The sequence below is a fragment of the Trachypithecus francoisi genome, unplaced genomic scaffold (genome assembly GCF_009764315.1).
Source record: "Trachypithecus francoisi isolate TF-2019V2 unplaced genomic scaffold, Tfra_2.0 Lachesis_group5, whole genome shotgun sequence".
In the NCBI taxonomy this organism is placed as follows: Eukaryota; Metazoa; Chordata; class Mammalia; order Primates; family Cercopithecidae; genus Trachypithecus; species Trachypithecus francoisi.
The window spans coordinates 134,866,966-134,886,556 of record NW_022681470.1 but is presented as its reverse complement, the minus strand read 5'-3'; the positions used below and the strand labels follow the sequence as shown (position 1 = coordinate 134,886,556).

The window sequence follows — 19,591 nt, the reverse complement described above, 5'->3', positions numbered from 1 at the left end:
CAACATGGTGAAACCCTGTCTGTACTAAAAATACAAACATTAACCAGGCATGGAAGCAGGCACCTGTAATCCCAGCTACTCAGAAGGCTGAGGCAGGAGAATTGCTTGAACCCAGGAGGCAGGGGTTGCAGTGAGCCGAGATTGTACCATTGCACTCCAGCCTGGGTGATAAGAACAAGACTCTATCTCAAAAAAACAGGAAGAAAGTAAATAAAAGAAAAATCAATCACAATACTAGAAGTTTCTCTCTCCCCTGGAAAGAGCAATATGGCACCTATTTTGATAACACAGAGAGAGGGCTGGAGCTGTGTGATGTAGGGAAGAGAGGTTGTACTGGGTGCCATGTGGAGGATGTAGATGAAACTGATGCCCAGAGAAAGTTGTAGAGACGAAGAGAAACTGAGCCATTGTTGACCACATTTGAGCCACTAGATCAAATCTCCCCTGAAGTTGGTCCTTTTAATTTATATAAGCTAATAAACCCCTTTCTTGTTTAAGCCAGTAGGCTTTTGTGTCATTTGCAACTAGGAGCACTCCAACTGACAGAATCAACGAACACTAAATCCTATCCTCCTTTCCTGAAGACACCAGTGTAAACAGAACCTTGTCTTGGAGCATGCATGATTGGTTGTGAGAAACAGAAACCCACTGAAGCTGGCACAAGTAAAAAAGTATTTATTACATGGGTCCAAGGTTATCTCCAAAACCCAAAGGAGCATGAAGTAAAAGTGAAATTCATGTAGAATCATCATCAGATGCTTAGAAAGCAATTAATAAATACCTGTTGATCTCAATGGAATGAACACTCATTTAACTGGAATTGATACTGCATTGGGAGCTGAGATAAACCCCCCAGCCCTCAAAGAGCCATTTGAGCTCTCATTTCTGATTCTCCCTGAATATTAGCTTCATTCTTCTGCCCTCTTTGCTCATCTGTTTGCCCACCACCTCGAATTGGCCACTGATATTTCTAAATCTAATTGTGACCTTAAGAGCTCCACCAACTGACCAGTTTCTTAGCCTCTCCATTAAAAAAGGTTCTCAAGCAAAAGAATCTGATTGGCTCAACTTAAGTCAGGTGACCACCACTGATCCAATTGGTAGTCATCTGCCAAAAGAGGAAGCATAAGCAGACTGGCAAGTCAAATGTATTTACCCCAAGATGGGAGCTCAAGTTAGCGCTGGGTGGGGGAGATAGAAGTCCCACTGCCACCACTCCCCACCTTACCTAGACACAGACCAACAACACTGAGTGTTAACTATTCCTTTATTAGGTGGTGGGGGGAGTGGGGGCTGTACAATGCAAGGTTTGGGAATTCAGCTACACAGGGATCGTGACCAGAAGCCATATTACAAAAATAGCCTAAAAATACTTATATTCTGCCATGAGGCTGGGCCAGGGGATTACCAGGAAGAGAAAGTACCACTCAGGCAGCTCCTCCTCTTCTTGTAGTTCCACATTTACAGGGAGACAAAGGAATGCACACATCTCCCCTGGCTCCCATTTCCCACCAGCAGCCCCCTAGTTCCGAAAGGGAGATGGCCAAGGGTGGGGCTGGGGCAGAGGGAGTTGGCAGTGGGCCCTTCCCCAGCAAGGCTATGGAACACGTCCCATCTGGAATGCAGTGAAGTGAGGGAGGCGGGGTGGGGAGGAGGCTCCCAACTCTCCCCCAACCCCTGGCCCCAGTGGGTGTGTCCAAGGGTGCCTCCTTGGTACATACCTGGGTCGTGTACTCGGTACATGGATCCCAGTCATGCCTGTATACTAGGTACACAGAATCCAGCTTGGCCGAAATGGGCCCACAGACTCAGCCCCACGGGGGCACTGGGGGGTTCCCAGGGGAAGGGAGCATCTCCATATATATATTTTGTAAAAAATAATAATAATAAGTTTGTTTAAATGAATTTGTTTCTATACAAAATGTAAAAAAAAAAAAAAGAAAAAGAAAAATAATAATAATTCATTCATGTCAGAATGTAAGGAAATGAGAGGCCAGAAGGAGAGAGAAAGGAATGAGGGAAGAGAGAAGGGGGGAAGAAGGAGATCCCAGACTCTTCACAAGACTGAGAGGGTGGGTGGTAGCCCCTACCCATTATAAATAAAGGAAGACTGAAGCCCTGGGCTGATGACCTATCTTGGTCACACTGCAAGGCAAGGATGCAGGAGGGTTGGTGAAGAGAGAATAGGATGAAAAAGACTAAAAGGAAGAAAGAGACAGAGAAAGAAAGGAGGCAGAATGGGGGTCTCTTTAGCACCCTCAAGATCTAAGAACTGACGAACATCTCAGGCCAACACTTGCCTCTTGGGGGTGACTTCCGGCTGGGGCCCCAGCTGGGTCTGGGCCTGAGCAAGGGAGCTAGGAACAGACAAGGGAAGTGGCTGGGCAGGCAGTGCCCCAGTGGCGGTGGCCATGGCCCCGGTGGCAGTGGCTGGGCTGGGCGTGGATTCGGACCAGTCTGAGAGGGAGGGTGGTGAGGGGCTGGCCCAGTGCTCAGGGGATTCAGGGGATGGGGTCAGGTAAGGGTGCTCACTGGGAACCCGCAGGAAGCGGGCCTTTGGGGGGCTGCTGTGTGCCCCAGCCGCTGGGTACTCCTCGCCATGTCCTGGGACTGCCAGGTAAGGCGGGGGCCGCTCCTGCGGGGAGACGGGGGTCCCTGGGTTGAGCAGCTGGGGTCCCGGAGCCAGTGGCAGCAGGAATGAGGGGCCTGGCGGGGCAGGTGGGGGCAGCCGGGCCCAGTCGAGGGGGACAGCCACAGGGTTCAGCAGGCCCAGGCTGAGTACACATCCTCCAGGAGGCTGGCGACCTAGACCCGCCCGGCCTGGGCCACCAAGCTGTGCCAGAGACACTGCAGTGGCAGTGGCAGCTGCATAGGGCCCCTCAAGGGGGAAGCCACTAGGGGAAGCAGGGGGCCCACCAAAAGGCCGCGGGGAGTCCAGCGAGTCCACGGGCGACAGCGTGACCGAGCTATCAGCCAGGGGGCCCGGGCAGGCCAGCGTCAGCTTCTTGCCCCGCCCCCGGGGCCCCTGCGGCCCCAGCCCCGCCTTCCCAGGGGGCCTCCTGCTCTTCTTGGACCCCGACTGTGTCGCTTTGAGGCCGGGGAGGAAGGCCCCTGGAGGACAGAGCAGAGGCCCCAGGCCGTGGGTACCGGGGGGGCTGCGGGGCCCACTGGGTTGATCCAGCAAGCGCACGATGTCCTGGTGCAGTCTCTCCTGGGCTACATCCCGCGGCAGCCTGTCCAGGTGGTCGGTGATCTCACGGTTGGCAAAGTGGTCCAACAGCAGCTTGGCAGCCTCGTAGCTGCCCTCGCGGGCGGCCAGGAACAGAGGGGTCTCCTCCTAGGGCGCCAGAACCCACAGAGGTCAGCGAAACCCCGGTTAAGAGTAGCAAAGTCTTCCAGCCTCTTGGGGGAGCCCGAGAGCTATGAGTTTGCACACTGGAGTTTGACAGACCTGGGTTAAATCCCGGCTGCGCTGGGGGAGCCTGGACAAGTTCTTTCCTCTAAACCACATTCATCCATCACCTACTAAGTGCCAGGGGTCAAGGCCAGGATTGGCGTGAGTTAAGCGAGGTACTCACCTTAGGCATAACTTTTTTTTTTTTTTTTTGACAGAGTCTCACTGTGTGGCCCAGGCTGGAGGGCAGTGGTGCCATCTCGGTTCACTGCAAACTCAGCCTTCTGGGTTCAAGCGATTCTCCTCTGTCAGCCTCCTGAGCAGCTGGGATTACAGGTGTGCACCACGACGCCCAGCTAATTTTTGTATTTTTAGTAGAGACAGGGGTTTACTACATTGGCCAGGCTGTCTCGAACTCCTGACCTCAAGTATTCCACCCATCTCGACCTCCCAAAGTGCTGGGATTATAGGCGTGAACCACCACACCCAGCCATTAGGCACAAAATTTAAGGAGCCACCAAAAACTTTAGTTACCAAAGTAAATTATATTTTAATTCAATGTTTGGGGTTTTGTTTTGTTTTGTTTTTTGAGACAGAGTCTCACTCTGATGCCCAGGCTGGAGTGCAGTGGCGCTGTACCAGTGCTGACCTCCAGTGGACCAAGGGCTGGGGCTCACCTTGCTATCCTGCATGTCCTTATTGGCTCCATTTTTGAGCAGGGCCAAAGTGGCTTCCACGTTGTTCACAGCTGCAGCCCAGTGTAAGGCTGATTTTCCTGGAGGATGAAGGGGAGAGAGGTCAGGACCAGGCTCCTGTCCCGGGGCCCCCATGTCAGGGAGGCAGAAATTGTCTAGAATGTGGCCTAGGGGTAGAGGAGGCAGGCTCGCCATGAATATCCAAGTACTTGTGTCTGGATCCATGTATGTGCAAATCTGCAAAATGACTCTTTCTGTGCAATGGGGAAGTACTGTGTGTATGTGTGTGTGTGTGTGTGTGCGTGCACGTGCATGACCGTCTATACACAGGAGGTGCTGTGTGGACCTCCTTCAGTTGAACCTAGGGTTGTGATGTCCAATACAGTAGCCAGTCACATATGGTTCTTATTTATCCATTTATTTATTTTTGAAGCAGTGTCTTGTTCTGTCACCCAGGCTGGAGTCAATTGGCATAATCTTAGTCCACTGCAACCTCCACCTTCTGGGCTCAAGCGATTTTCCCTCCTCAGCCTCCCTAATAGCTGGGACTACAGGCATGTACCACCATGCCCAGCCAATTTTTTGTATTTTTGATAGAGATAGAGTTCCACTATGTGGAACCATATTTGAGCCCAAATTGGTCTCAAACTCCTAACCTCAAGTGATCCACCAGCCTTGGCCTCCCAAAGTGCTGGGATTACAGGCATGAGCCACTGTGCCCAATCTACATGTGGTTCTTTAGATTTAAATCTAATAAAATAGGTGCCAGGACCATTCGATGGGGAAAGAATGGTCTTCTCAACTAATGGTGCTGGAACAACTGAATATTCACATCCAAAGAATGAAGTTGGACCCCTACCTCACACTTTATACAAAACTTAACTCAAAATGGATCAGAAACCTATATAAGAGCTCCAACTATAGAACTAAACATCTAGAAGAAAACATAAAGAGTAAATCTTCATGACCTTGAATTAGGCCAAGATTCTTAGATATGACACCAAAACCACAAATAACAATAACAACTATAAAATAGATAAATTGGACATGATCAAAATGGAAACTTTTGGCCAGGCACAGTGGCTGAGTTTGAGGCTGCAGTGAGCCATAATCACACCACTGAACTCCAGCCTGAGTGACAAAGTGATACCCTATCTCTAAAAATTAAAAAAAAAAAAAAAAAAAAGGTCCATCAATACAATGGAGTATAATTCAGCTGAACTATGCTTCAACATGGGTGAACCTTGAGAACATAATGCTAACTGAAAAAAAGGCAGACAAAAATGACCACATATCATATGATTACATTTATATGAAATGTCCAGAACAGGCAAATCCATGGAGACAAAAAGCAAATCACTGGTTGCACAGGGCTGGACAGATGAGGGGCTTGGAAGATGATGGCCAAGTGGTGAGAATTTCTTTTTCAGGTGATGAAATGTTCTAAAATTGATTGTGGTAATAGTTGTACGACTCTGACTATACTAAGAGCCATCGAATTGTACATTTTATTTTATTTTATTATTATTATTATTTTTGAGACGGAGTCTGGCTCTGTCGCCCAGGCTGGAGTGCAGTGGCCGGATCTCAGCTCACTGCAAGCTCCACTTCCCGGGTTCACGCCATTCTCCTGCCTCAGCCTCCCAAGTAGCTGGACTACAGGCGCCCGCCACCTCGCCCGGCTCTTTTTTTGTATTTTTTTAGTAGAGACGGGGTTTCACCGTGTTAGCTAGGATGGTCTCGATCTCCTGACCTCGTGATCCGCCCGTCTCGGCCTCCCAAAGTGCTGGAATTACAGGCTTGAGCCACCGCGCCCAGCCGAATTGTACATTTTAAATGGGTGAATTGTATGGCATGTGAATCATATCTCAATAAAGGTGTTTTTTGGTTTTTGGTTGTTTTCTTCTTTTTTTTTTTTTTTTTTTGAGACGGAGTCTTGCTCTGTCACCCAGGCTGGAGTGCTGTGGCTGGATCTCAGCTCACTGCAAGCTCCGCCTCCCGGGTTCACGCCATTCTCCTGCCTCAGCCTCCCATGTAGCTGGGACTACAGGCGCTGCCACCTCGCCCGGCTAGTTTTTTGTAGTTTTTAGTAGAGACAGGGTTTCACCATGTTAGCCAGGATGGTCTCGATCTCCTGACCTCGTGATCTGTCCATCTCGGCCTCCCAAAGTGCTGGGATTACAGGCTTGAGCCACCGCGCCAGCTTTTCTTTTTTTTTTTTAAAGGCTGGGCGCAGTGGCTCATGCCTGTAACCCCAGCACTTTGGGAGGCCAAGGCAGGCAGATCACCTGAGGTCAGGAGTTCGAGGCCAGCCTGGCCAACATTGCGAAACCCTGTCTCTATTAAAAATACAAAAAAATAGCCAGGCATGGTAGCGGGTGCCTCTAGTCCCAGACACTAGGGAGGCTGAGACAGGAGAATCACTGGAACCCGGGTAGTGGAGGTGGCCGTGAGCCAAGATCACACCACTGCACTCCAGCCTAGGCAACAAGAGCGAGACTCTGTCTCAAAAAAAAAAAAAAAAAAAAAAAAGGCAACACAAGGAGAAAAAGAATTAAATGAACTAAAACATTTAGTTCTTCATTTGCCCCAGCAACATTTCAAGTCACCATATATGGCCAGTGGCTACCATATTGGACAGTGCAGAGAATAATTCCATCATCACAGAAAGTCCTATTGGCCAGCTCTGCCCTGAAGCCACGGTTCTCAACCGGGAGAAACTCCCCAACCCCGGCCCCCAGGGCATTTGGCAATGTCTGGAGACTTTTTTTTTTTTTTTTTTTTTTTAGACAGAGTCTGTCCCCCAGGCTGGAGTGCAGTGGCACAATCATGGCTTACAGCCTCAACCTCCTGGGCTCAAATGACCTTCCCACCTCAGTTTTCCGAGTAGTTAGGGCCACAGGTATGCACCACTGCATGTGGCTAATCTTTTAAAAAATTTTTGTAAAACCCACTATGTTGCCCAGTCTGGTCTCAAACTCCTGGCCTCAAGCCATCCTCCTGCCTCTGCCTCCCAGTGTTGGGATCACAGGCATGAGCCACCACACATGGCCAGATGTGCACGTTTATTATAATAACTTCCAGCAGGTAGAAGTAGAGTGTGTCTGTCTAACAAAGCAGGTGAAAATGAAGTGTCCAGGGGAAAGGCACCTTTTTCTAAATCCCTGAGGCACCCTAAGGACTAGTGGTGACCCTGCATGACCCTGCAGGCTTCGTGAAGCCTGGTTATGTGTACATCAGCTTCAGTGATTGGGTCTCAACATGGGTATGAGTTTGCACCAACATGACCCTCGGGGCCCAGGTGACACTAACCCAGCCTAGACTTGATTCCTCTGCCAACCTACCAAGCTCATCCACAGCATTGACATCAGCATGGCTGGCGATAAGCTCTTCCACCATGCCCTCTACTGCCAGGCGGGCCGCCAGGATCAGTGCCGTTGAGCCATCCGCCATGCGGGCATCCAAGTCTGTAGAGCGGTTTCGGATGAGAATCTAGGACAGAGTGGATGCGGCAGGAGGAGTCATGGCAGGAACAGAGGAATCAAGAGCACTGCTAAGTCCCATGAAGTCTCCAACCTCCACACCCCAACCCCTGAAATTGGTGAGATTTGGAGAGCAGCTGCTTGACAGATACTGTACTCCCATATATCCCCATTTTCCAAATGAGAAAAAATGAGCTCTGAAAGGCAGAACTGGGGCCAAATCCAGGTAAGTCTAATGCCTGCCCCAGCTCCGAAGTCCAGAGGGTGTGCCTGTCTCACCTGGAAGACACCCTGGGCATCGGCTGTGACAGCTGTGTGCAGGGGAGTGCGGCCTGAGTGGTCCTGGGCATTGGTGTCTGCCCCAGCATCCAGCAGCCGCTTGGCCGCATCAGCACGGGCATAACGGGCAGCCAGGTGCAAAGCAGTCTCGCCAGTACGGTCAGTCCGTGCCCCAAGCTGAGCCCCCTGGCAGATCAGGTCGGAGATGATGCTAGCTGATGTGTCATCTGCCTCATCCTCTTCAGTTGGCATCGGCTCCAGGGCCCCCCCACAAAAGGAAGCCAGCATTAGTGGGGTGAAGCCATCTGCAGGGACAGGAGTGTGTTGACAGGAAGGTAAACACAGGGCCTTTTCCAGGAAATGTTATCAAGGGCATCCCATTAGGAGCTAATGGGACACATGGAAGAATGCAGATTGGCAGATCCTCCTGTCTGCACACCCACACCCAGGATGAGGATTCGTGGGCATGTGATTTATCACAGAATGACTCCTAGGGCGCAGGGAACACAGGACAAGGGACTCTGGGAGTCAAGCAAGTGTGCAACCTCCAGTAAATTCCCAAAGGGTTATTCCACCCTGATCCTGCAGAGGGACTCTGGAACATGCGTTGTACCCCAGAGTTCTAATCCAGCTCAAGGTAAATAAACCATCCCCCTCATACTCGTGCATCCACTGGTTAGGAGCTGTCCCTTTCTGCCAATTCATTTGAGTATTTTAAAAGGAAAAAAAAAAAAAAAAGAGCCAACCCCAGGGACATAAAATCCCAGGCACTTCAGGCCCCAGTAGCCAGAGGGACTTCAAAAGAGAGCCATAAGTACAGGCCATTTGGAGCAAAAGCAAAATGAAGCTAAGGCAGGAATGCCCTGGAACATAGCAAAGATGGATCTGAGAGGATCAAACAACATAGTCTGCTACACTGCACACACTGTACACAAGCACTTGTCCTCGTTTTTCTTAGGGAGCCACTTGCATCCAGTTCTCCATTCTCAAGTCCTGGGTAGAGACACACCTCCCTACACCCCCTCCTACTCCCACTGGCTCAAGGACAGGTAAGGGAATCAGGCTTGGTCAATTTGCATATTCCAGCCCCCTGGTCATACTGATTGGCTCAAGGATGAGCAGGTGACCCTAGTCTGTCCAATCAGAATGCATCCTGAGACTTTTCCTGGCACATTAGGAAGGTTTTCTAAGATTGGAGACAAAGGGTAGAGAGGGTAAAACTGAGTCCTGGATCCAAATGTGCCACTTTTAGTTACATGAGTCGATAAATCCCTTGTTTTACTTAAGCTAGTTTGAGTTGGACCTTTGTCACTTCCAACCAAGAGTGTTGCTGAACACACACCCTTCACAGAAGCTTAGAGACTCCACCAGTTCTCCCCAAAACACAGACTCAGAAATAACCTCTTCCAGGTACGATGGGTGAGGAGCATCCCTTTGGGAGGGGCACTGTCACTGACCTGGGCCACGCACATTGACATCCATGCCATCAGCATCTGCGTCGCCTTGTGGTGGTGTCAGCGCCATGGCTGGTGCCACGCGAATGTCAGCAGCAACCAGATGGTGTTGAGTCCACTGACGGCAATCCACAGCCTCCTCAGCCCCCATGCCCGGCTCCTCTACCTAGAGGGGCAGGCACCCGGAATCTTAGATCTCACCCTTTGGCGCTGGGGAGAGCTGCTGCTAGGGATGGGGCTGAGCGTTCCTACAGGTTTTTCTTTAGGAGATACACATAGAGCCCTGGGAAATCATTTACCATCTGCTTGGTTTTTTGTTTGTTTTTGAGGCAGAGTCTCGCTCTGTCGCCCAGGCTGGAGTGCAGTGGCATGATCTTGGCTCACTGCAACCTCCGCCTCCCGGGTTCAAGTGATTCTCCTGCCTCAGCCTCCGGAGTAGCTGGGATTACAGGCACATGCCAAGTCCGGCTAATTTTTTGTATTTTTAGTAGAGACGGGGGTTTCACCACGTTGGCCAGACTGGTCTCAAACTCCTGACCTCAAGTGATCCACCCCTCTGGGCCTCCCAAAGTGCTGGGATTAACAGGAAATCAATGTGTGCCACAGCCCAGGATGCTAATAAAAGGAAGACACAAGATTTCTTTTTTTTTTTTGTCTTTTTAAGTAATAAATGGCTTTAATTATTTACGTATATATATTTTTAGAGACTGAGTCTCACTGTGTCACTAAGGCTGGAGTGCAGTGGTGCAATCATACCTTACTGCAGCCTCAACTTTCCGGTCTCAAATGATCCTCCCACCTCAGTGGCCCGAGTAGCCGGGACTATAAGCACACAGGATAAGCAGCTTGGGATAGTATCTGATCCAGGTTCAAGTTCCAACCCCACCCCTTAGTAGCTGGAAGGCTCTGGGCAAATCACATTAAAGCTCTGAGCTTCTCACTGGCAAAATCAGGATGACACAGTCATTCCACCATGCTAAGATACCACCACAATTACATTGGGCCACCCTTTTAATACCTCTGATACCTGCTTTGGGATGGGAAAGCAGAAAGAAAAGTCTGGGCTGGGTGCAGTGGCTCATGCCTGTAATCCCAGCACTTTGGGAGGCTGAGGCGGGCGGATCACAAGGTCAGGAGATTGAGACCATCCTGGCTAATACGGTGAAACCCCATCTCTACTAAAAATACAAAAAAAAAATTAGCTAGGTGTGGTGGCAGGTGCCTGTAGTCCCAGCTACTCAAGAGGCTGATGCATGAGAATGGCGTGAACCCGGGAGGCGGAGCTTGCAGTGAGCCCAGATAGTGCCACTGCACTCCAGTCAGAGTGACAGAGCAAGACTCTGTCAGAAAGAAAGGAAGAAGAAAGGAAGGAAGGAAGGAGGGAGGGAGGGAGGGAAGGAAGGAAGGAAGGAAGGAAGGAAGAAGGAAGGAAGAAGGAAGGAAGGAAGGAAGGAAGGAAGGAAGGAAGGAAGGAAGGAAGGAAGGAAGAAAGAAAGAGGCCGGGCGTGGTGGCTCAAGCCTGTAATCCCAGCACTTTGGGAGGCCGAGACGGGCGGATCACGAGGTCAGGAGATCGAGACCATCCTGGCTAACACGGTGAAACCCCGTCTCTACTAAAAAATACAAAAAAACTAGCCGGGCAAGGTGGCGGGTGCCTGTAGTCCCAGCTACTCGGGAGGCTGAGGCAGGAGAATGGCGTAAACCCGGGAGGCGGAGCTTGCAGTGAGCTGAGATCAGGCCACTGCACTCCAGCCTGGGCGACAGAGCGAGACTCCGTCTCAAAAAAAAAAAAAAAAAGAAAGAAAGAAAGAAAGAAGGAAGGAAAGAAAGAAAGAGAAAAAGTCTGGGTTGAGCAAATTTTTTTATCTGTCCACTGTAATAGATGCCTCCATTTCACAACATTAAAATATGGACAGAGGAAGGGAGTTTGTAAATTGAAGTATATGTCAATGGCTACTTTATAGGGTCCTCAAAGAGATGAAATAAGATGTTTCATGTGCATTAGAGACATTCAGTGGGTGCCTCAGTAATGCTAGCAAAGGTCTGTATGGACTGAATTGTGCCCCTTCTAAAAATCATACACTGGCCGGGCACGGTGGTTCACGCCTGTCATCCCAACACTTTGGGAGGCCAAGGCGGGCAGATCACTTGAGGTCAGGAGTTTGAGACTAACCTGGTCAACATGGTGAAACCCTGTCTCTACTAAAAATACTAAAATTAGCCAGGCATGGTAGAACATGCCTATAATCCCAGCTACTCGGGAGACTGAGGCAGGAGAATCGCTTGAACCTGGAAGGTGGAGGCTGCAGCGAGCCAAGATCACGCCACTGCACTCCAGCCTCGGCAACAGAGTGAGACCTGGTCTCAAAAAAATAAAAATAAAAATAAAAATCATACACTAAAACCCTAAATCATATATAAAACTTCCATGTGTCTGCATTTGGAGACAGGACTTTTTATTTAGACAGGGTCTTGCTCTGTGACCCAGGCTGGAGTGCAGTGGTGCAATCATAGCTCACTGCAGCCTCCAACTCCTGGACTCAAGCAATCCTTCTGCCTCAACCTCCCAAGTAGCTGAAATTAGAGGTGCAAGCCACTAAGCCTGGTGAGACAGGGCCTTTAAGGGGGTAATTAAGGTTATATGAGGTTATAAATGTGGGACCCTAATCCAATAGGACAGGTATCCTTACAAGAAGAGGATGGGGTACCAGATCTCTCTCTCTCTCTTTCCTCTGTGTACACAGTGAGAAGGTGGCCATCTGCAAGCCAGGAAGAGAGCCCTCATCAGGAACCAACCCTGATGGTACCTTGGGCTTAGACTTCCAACCGCCAGAACCATGAAAAAACAAATTTCTATTGTTTGAGTCACCCATGCTGCAGGCTTTTTTTTTTTTTTTTTTTTTTTTTTAGATGGAGTTTTGCTTTTGTTGCCCAGTCTGGAGTGCCGGGTTCAAGGGACTCTCCTGCCTCAGCCTCCAAGTAGCTGGGATTACAGGCACCCACCACCATGCCCAGCTAATCTTTTGTATTTTTAGGAGAGATGGGGTTTCACCATTTTGGTCAGGCTGGTCTCGAACTCCTGACCTCAGGTGATCCACCTGTGTGGGATTTTTTTTTTTTTTTTTTTTTTTTTTTTTTTTGAGGCGGAGTCTCGCTCTGTCGCCCAGGCTGGAGTGCAGTGGCGCAATCTTGGCTCACTGCAAGCTCCGCCTCCCGGGTTCACGCCATTCTCCTGCCTCAGCCTCCCAAGTAGCTGGGACTACAGGCGCCCGCCACCTCGCCCGGCTAGTTTTTTGTATTTTTAGTAGAGACGGGGTTTCACCATGTTAGCCAGGATGGTCTCGATCTCCTGACCTCGTGATCCGCCCGTCTCGGCCTCCCAAAGTGCTGGGATTACAGGCTTGAGCCACCGCGCCCGGCCCTGTGTGGGATTTTTTAATGGCAGCCACAGCTGACTCATACTGAACCTAGGGGCATGACTGCATGAAATGGTGCTTAGAACTGGCTCAGAGCACTTCCAGGCTAACCCCATGCTGGACAAAATAGGAACTGACAGAGATAAGGCAGACTCGCTCTCTGGGACTGGGGGACACCTCCAGAAAGAGTGCAGACTGGCCAGGAGGCAGGATCCTGGCCGGGGAGGGGCAGGACGGAGTGAAGGATTTTCCACCTGCCCAGAGGGACCCTTGGGGCCTCAGTGGCAAATCTCCTCCTCCCTCTGAGGTCACAGAACCACACTAAGAGGAAAACAGCGTTGCAAAGCTGTGACTATTCTCTGGAGCTAGGGAGGTGGGGACAGCGGTGATATCCCCTGATTACGCCCATCATCCATTGGGGACCCCACCCAGTACCCTGAGGGGAGGGGCCAGAGAAGGGGGCAAAGCTCAGAAGAGAGGGCAGTACCTTCAGCCGCTTGGCCTCTGGGCACTCTGTGTCCATCCAGTCTGTGGCCACCTCTCCCATCAGGCTCTCACCCTTGGCCATGTTCCTGGCAGACAATGGTGAGAATAGGGGATGTGAGAGGAGACACTAGAGGTGTCCAGCTGGGAAGGAGGATTTGAGGTGGGGGCAGAGGTCTGAGTCAGGTCAAGGCGGGGTCCAGGGCTCACAAGGTCCCCGTAGTCAGGGACAGGGAGTGAGCAGGGTTCTCACTTCATGCCCAGCGCATCTTGGCCCACGGGTTCCCGCCGGCCCTTGTGACCAGCGGCCACGTCCTTGTGCAGTGAGAAGCCCTCGGGGAACCAGAGGGTGCTGTGCTCGCGCTTGCGCCGGGCCACCATGACGCCCAGGACGAGGATGACCAGCAGCAAGACGGCACCTGCCACTAGCAGAGGCAGCAGCGGGACGCTGGGTTCTGGAGGCTCCAGCGGCTCCCCTAAGAGTAGGAAGCAGGGGGCAGGGCTTCAGTAGAGGGCGGGGCTTTGGCATTGGGGAGGGGCTTCGGCTGCCCCCAGCTTGGTCCCCGCCACCCCCTCCCCAAGGCCGGGTCGCACCCCGCACATCCCGCAGTGGGTACGGGAAGTCCAGGCGCTCCACCGCTGATAACGCTCCCAGGTAGTCAGCAGCGCTCTGGGCATCGGGGAAGCAGTGATCATTCTCAGGCGACTGCAGGCAGAGCCTGTTGTCAATCTCCAGCATCACTACCGACCTGCGGGGACAGCAGGGAGGGACCAGAGGGTTCAAGAATTGCCTGATGCACCCCCTGGCACCAAGCCCCACCTTCCCTCCCCAGCGCCTGGCTCTTCACCCACAGGTTTCCATGACCCATCTGCAACCACCTGGCATCCAACCCCATTGCACCCCCAAAACGTGTCTTGCTGTGGTCAGCAGTCCCCCCAGAGCTGTGAATCCAATGGATATTGTTTTTTGGTGTTGCACCCAGACTGGAGTGCAGTGGCGCCACCTCGGCTCACTGCAACTTTTCCTCCTGGATTCAAGCGATTCTCCTGCCTCAGCCTCCCGAGTAGCTGGGATTATAGGCATGTGCCACCACGCCCAGCTAATTTTTTTGTATTTTTAGAAGAGACGGGGTTTTACCATGTTGGCAAGGCTGGTCTTGAACTCCTGATCTCAGGTGATCCTCCTGCCTTGGCCTCCCAAAGTGCGGGGATTACAGAGGTGAGCCGCCATGCCCGGCCTGCTTTATTTTGTTTGTTTGTTCTGTTTTGTTTTGTTTTTTGAGACAGAGTCTCACTCTGTCGCCCAGATTGGAGCACAGTGGTGAAATCACAGCTCACTGTAGCCTTGACCTCCCGACCTCAGGCAATCTTTCCACCTCATTCTCCCAAAGAGCTGGGACCACAGGCATGTGCCACCACACCTGGTTAATTTTTTTTTTTTTGGTGGGGGGCATGGAGGGGATACAGACTGGATCTCATTATGTTGCCCAGGCTAGTCTTGAACTCCTGGGCTCAAGCAATCCTCCCACCTCAGCCTCCCCAAAGTGCTGGGTTTACAGGCCTGGGCCACTACGCCCAGCTAATGGACATTGTTTGTTTTTTGTTTTTTGTTTTTGAGATGAAGTCTCGCTCTGTCGCCAGGCTGGAGTGCAGTGGCGCAATCCCAGCTCACTGCAACCTCCGACTCCCTGGTTCAAGTAATTCTCTGCTTCAGCCTCCTGAGTAGCTGGAATTACAGGCAGGTGCTACCATGCCCAGCTAATTTTTGTATTTTTAGTAGAGATGGGGTTTCACTGTGTTGGCCAGGGCATTGTTGTTTGTTTGTTTGTGTGTGTGTTTTTTGTTTTTTGAGACAGAGTTTCACTCTTGTTGCCCAGGCTGGAGTGCAATAATGCGATCTTGGCTCACCACAACCTCCGCCTCCCGGGTTCAGGCGATTCTCCTGCCCTCAGTCTCTCGAGTAGCTGGGATTACAGGCATGCGCCACCATGCCCCAGTAATTTTGTATTTTTAGTATACACAGGTTTTCTCCATGTTGGTCAGGCTGGTCTCGAACTCCCGACCTGATGTGATCCTCCTGCCTCGACCTCCCAAAGTGCTGGGATCACAGTTGTGAGCCATCACACCCCGCCTCATTCTCTTTTTTGAGCTAATTCCATTCATCCAATCCTTAGGTCTCCGGGTCCCCAGATTAATTCTTCTGTTCCCTTCTCCCCCCACTCCTTTGAGTCCCTCTCATGGCTTCAATGATCATCAATACTTTTATGTCTTTCTTGTTTGTGTCTTTGGCGCCCAGGCACCTCCTTGGAGGCCTTCCCAATACCTCCAGGTCCCTCAGACTCGGCAAGCGCCAAAATGACCTGTTTTCGCTTTGTGTCCTATCACTCAGTTAGCTTAGTCAGGGGCTGGTACATCAACCACTCTCCTTCATCCTGCCACCCCTCCCCTCCCATCACCCGCATCTCAATATCTGTAAAACCCACCCCTCCTCTCTATGTCAGAGATCCACCCCTCTCAGGTCTCTGCCGTCTCCGCAACAACAGCTACACCTCCCTTCCAGTACCTCTACCAGGCCACTAGGCCACTAGCAGGATACTTCTATTTGTTTGTTTGTTTGTTTTTGTTTTTGAGACGGAGTCTCGCTCTGTCGCCCAGGCTGGAGTGCAGTGGTCGGATCTCAGGTCACTGCAATCTCCGCCTCCCGGGTTCACGCCATTCTCCTGACTCAGCCTCCCGAGCAGCTGGGACTACAGGTGCCTGCCACCTCGCCCGGCTAGTGTTTTTTTGTATTTTTAGTAGAGACAGGGTTTCACCGTGTTAGCCAGGCTGGTCTCGATCTCCTGACCTTGTGATCTGCCCGTCTCGGCCTCCCAAAGTGCTGCGATTACAGGCTTGAGCCACCGCGCCCGGCCTGTTTTTGTTTTTTTGAGACAGAGTCTCGCTCTATTGCTCTGGCTGGAGTGCAGTGGAACAATCTTGGCTCACTGCAACCTTTGCTTCCTGACTTCAAGTGATTCTCATGCCTCAGCCTCCTGAGTAGCTGGGACTAAAGGCGTGCACCACCACGCGTGGATAATTTTTTGTGTTTTTAATAGAGACAGGGTTTTGCCATGTTGCCCAGGCTGGTCTCAAACTTCTGGCATCAAGTGATCTGCCTGCCTCGGCCTTCCAAAGTGCTGGGATTACAGGCATAAGCCACCACACCCACCACTCACTTCCTTCCTTCCTTCCTTCCTTCCTTCCTTCCTTCCTTCCTTCCTTCCTTCCTTTCCTTCTTCTTCTCCTCCTCCTCCTCCTCCTCCTCCTCCTCCTCCTTCTTCTTTTTATTATTAAGAGATGGAAGGCCGGGCACAGCAGCGCAGCCTGTAATTCTAGCACTTTGGGAGGCCAAGGCGGGCAAATCACGAGGTCAGGAGATCAAGACCATCCTGGCTAACACGGTGAAACCCCGTCTCTACTAAAAATACAAATAAAAATTAGCCAGGCGTGGTGGTGGGGGCCTGTAGTCCCAGCTACTTGGGAGGCTGAGGCAGGAGAATGGCGTGAACCCGGGAGGCGGAACTTGCAGTGAGCCGAGATCACGCCACTGCACTCCAGCCTGAGCGACAGAGCAAGACTCCATCTCAAAAAAAAAAAAAAGAGATGGGAGTCTTGCTATGTTGCCCAGGCTACATTTGAATTCCTGGGCTCAAGCGATCCTCCAAGTAGCTGGGACTACAGAAATACACCATTGTGCCCGGCTTTATCTTCCACATCTTTAAGAAGAAGAAAATTAGCCCGGCGTGGTGGCGGGTGGCAGTAATCCCAGTTACTCTGGAGGCTGAGGCAGAGAATTGCTTGAACGCAGGAGGCGGAGGTTGCAGTGAGCCGGGCAGCCTGGGCGACAGAGAGAGACTCCGTCTCAAAAAAAAAAGAAAAAAGAAAAAACGAAGAGAAAAACTCTACACATGTCTTTAACCACTCTGCCACCGTTTAGCAACCTGCCTCCCCAGGAGCCAGCGCTACACCTGGGCAATTCTACCCCAGAAGCACTAGCTCCATCTGGAGGCATTTTTTGCTCGTCACAGCCAGGAGGCGGTGCTCCTGACATCTGGTGGTAAAGGCATTAAGTGAAATGAAATACGCAAGACCTGGATCAACCGCATCTCTCCTCTCCCCGGCCACCGCGGCTCTTCCAGGTGGGATCACTCACCCGATCACCTCGGGGGCCAGCTCCCGACGGGCCCGGGGTTCGGAGCCAGGACTGGGCCGGTGGTAAGGGAAGACCATGGCCTGGCCGTGCGCGTCCAGGCGGAAGCGCAGCGAGGTGCGCAGGATGGCGCTGAGCCGCTGCAGAAAGTCGGCGCTGGAACGCAGTAGCTCCTCCGGCGGCAGCAGCACTGTGAGCACCAGCACGCCGCGGGCCAGCAGGGCCGGCACCTCGCTGGCGCAATCCAGCCCATCCCAGCCGCACTCCTCCGTGTTGCAGCCCTGGTCGCAGCGGCCGTCCGCAAAGTGGTCGGCGCAGTACTTCTCGTACACCGGGCTGGTGGGAAGGGTGAGGCAGAGAGGGGCGGGGTCAGGGGTCAGAAGAGAGGATCCCCTTCCATGCATTCACTGGACAATTTTTTTTTAGAGCACAGAGACTCCGACAAGGCTTGCACAGGGGACTGGAATGTACGGACCCATGTCAGGCTTTCTACAAATCTTGTCATTCCCTGGACAATTTTTTTTTTTTTTTGAGACAGAGTCTTGCTCTGTCGCCCAGGCCGTAATGCAGTTAACATGATCTCTCGGCTCACTGCAGCCTCCATCTCCCTGGTTCCAGCAATTCTCCCACCTCAGCCTCCCAAGTAACTGGGATTACCGGCATGCACCACCACACCCGTCTAATTTTTGTATTTTTAGCAGAGACAGGGTTTTACCATGTTGGTCAGGCTGCTGTTGAACTCCTCACCTCAGGTAATCCACCTGCCTCGGCCTCCCAAAGTGCTGGGATTACAGGCATAAGCCACCGTGCCCGGTCCTTGATAATTTTTTTTTAATTGATTGATTGAAATGGGGTCTTGCTCTGTTGCCCAGGCTGGAGTGCAGTGGTGCGATCATAGCTCTCTGCAGTCTCAGACTGCTGGACCCAAATGATCCTTCCTCCTCAGTCTCCCAAGTGGCTGGGACTACAAGCCCACACCACACTCCAGGCCTCACTGGCTAACTATTAATTAATCAGTAAATACTAACTGACTGACTGCCATGTGTTGAGCACTGCTGCAGGCACAAGAATAAGGTCCAGCCACAATTCCTGGCCCACGTGCAGCTAGCATTCCACTGGGTGAAGACAGACAGTAAGGGAGACACATGAGCCAAATATACAGCATCTCCATTACTCATCAATAAAATCAAAATACAGGCTGGGTGCGGTGGCTCATGCCTGTAATCCCAGCACCTTGGGAGGCCGAGGTGTATGGATCACCTGAGGTCACGAGTTCTAGGTCAGCCTGGCAGACATGGTGAAACCCCATCTCTACTAAAAATACAAAAATTAGTCAGGTGTGGTGGCTGGTGCCTATAATCCCAGCTACTCAGGAAGCTGAGGCAGGAGAACAGCTTGAACCCAGGAGGTGGAGGTTGCAGTGAGCCAAGATCATACCACTGCACTCCAGCCTGGGCAATGGGAGAGAAATCCTGTCTCAAAAAAAAAATAAAATATATATATATATATATATATATATATGAACATGCACACACATAGTGCTGGATGGAATTAAATGCTAAGAAGAAAAATAAAGCAGAGGACGGGCTGGGGGTGATCAGGGAGGTGCTCACTGAGAAGGTACCACCATTTCAGCAAAGACTTGAAGGAGGTGAGAGAGGAACCATGTGGGGGAAGGGAACAGCCAGGCAGTAGGAACAGCTTGTGCAAAGGCCCTGATGTGGGATCAAGCCTGGGGCATCTGGGGAACAGCAGAGAGGCCAGGGTGGCTGGAGCAGAGTGACTGGGGGGGAAGCAGAGAAGTTGGGGATGTGGAGATTAATGAGGTGGAGAGTTCCAAGCGGACAGAGAGGTACGCAGAGGAACAGAAGGGGCAGGGTGTAGGAATGGACAGATGGACTGCCTAGGACAGACAGAGGGGCAGAAGAGGGGCAGAGACAGTCAGGGGCACGCACAAAACAGATAGACAGCCATATAGAGGAGCAAAAAGATTGCATGGATGGACAGATTCAGCCCAAGGATGGACAAGCAGAGGTGCAGTGTACACAGATGAATAAAAGAAATTTTATTTTATTTTTTTGTTTGTTTTTATTTTTTTTGGTGAGACGGAGATTTACTCTGTTGCCCAGGCTGGAGTGCAATGGCATGATCTCAGCGATTCTCCTGCCTTTACAGGCATGTGCCATTACGCCCGGCTAA

General features: G+C 51.4%; 1 protein-coding gene across 1 annotated transcript in view; it reads right to left on the bottom strand.

Annotated features, from left to right (window-relative positions):
• Positions 1–1,249: 1,249 nt before the first annotated feature.
• Positions 1,250–19,591, bottom strand: part of NOTCH3 (notch receptor 3) — a 43,598-nt gene continuing 25,256 nt past the window's right edge. Inside the window, exons 25-33 of the mRNA XM_033196580.1 lie at positions 17,396–17,728; positions 13,798–13,952; positions 13,457–13,679; positions 13,208–13,292; positions 9,308–9,470; positions 7,851–8,155; positions 7,434–7,581; positions 4,072–4,169; positions 1,250–3,337 (exon numbers count right to left, since the gene is read on the bottom strand). Coding sequence (XP_033052471.1) covers positions 2,285–3,337; positions 4,072–4,169; positions 7,434–7,581; positions 7,851–8,155; positions 9,308–9,470; positions 13,208–13,292; positions 13,457–13,679; positions 13,798–13,952; positions 17,396–17,728 — 2,563 coding nt within the window. The 3' untranslated portion in view covers positions 1,250–2,284. The remainder of the gene's footprint in view (positions 3,338–4,071; positions 4,170–7,433; positions 7,582–7,850; positions 8,156–9,307; positions 9,471–13,207; positions 13,293–13,456; positions 13,680–13,797; positions 13,953–17,395; positions 17,729–19,591) is intronic.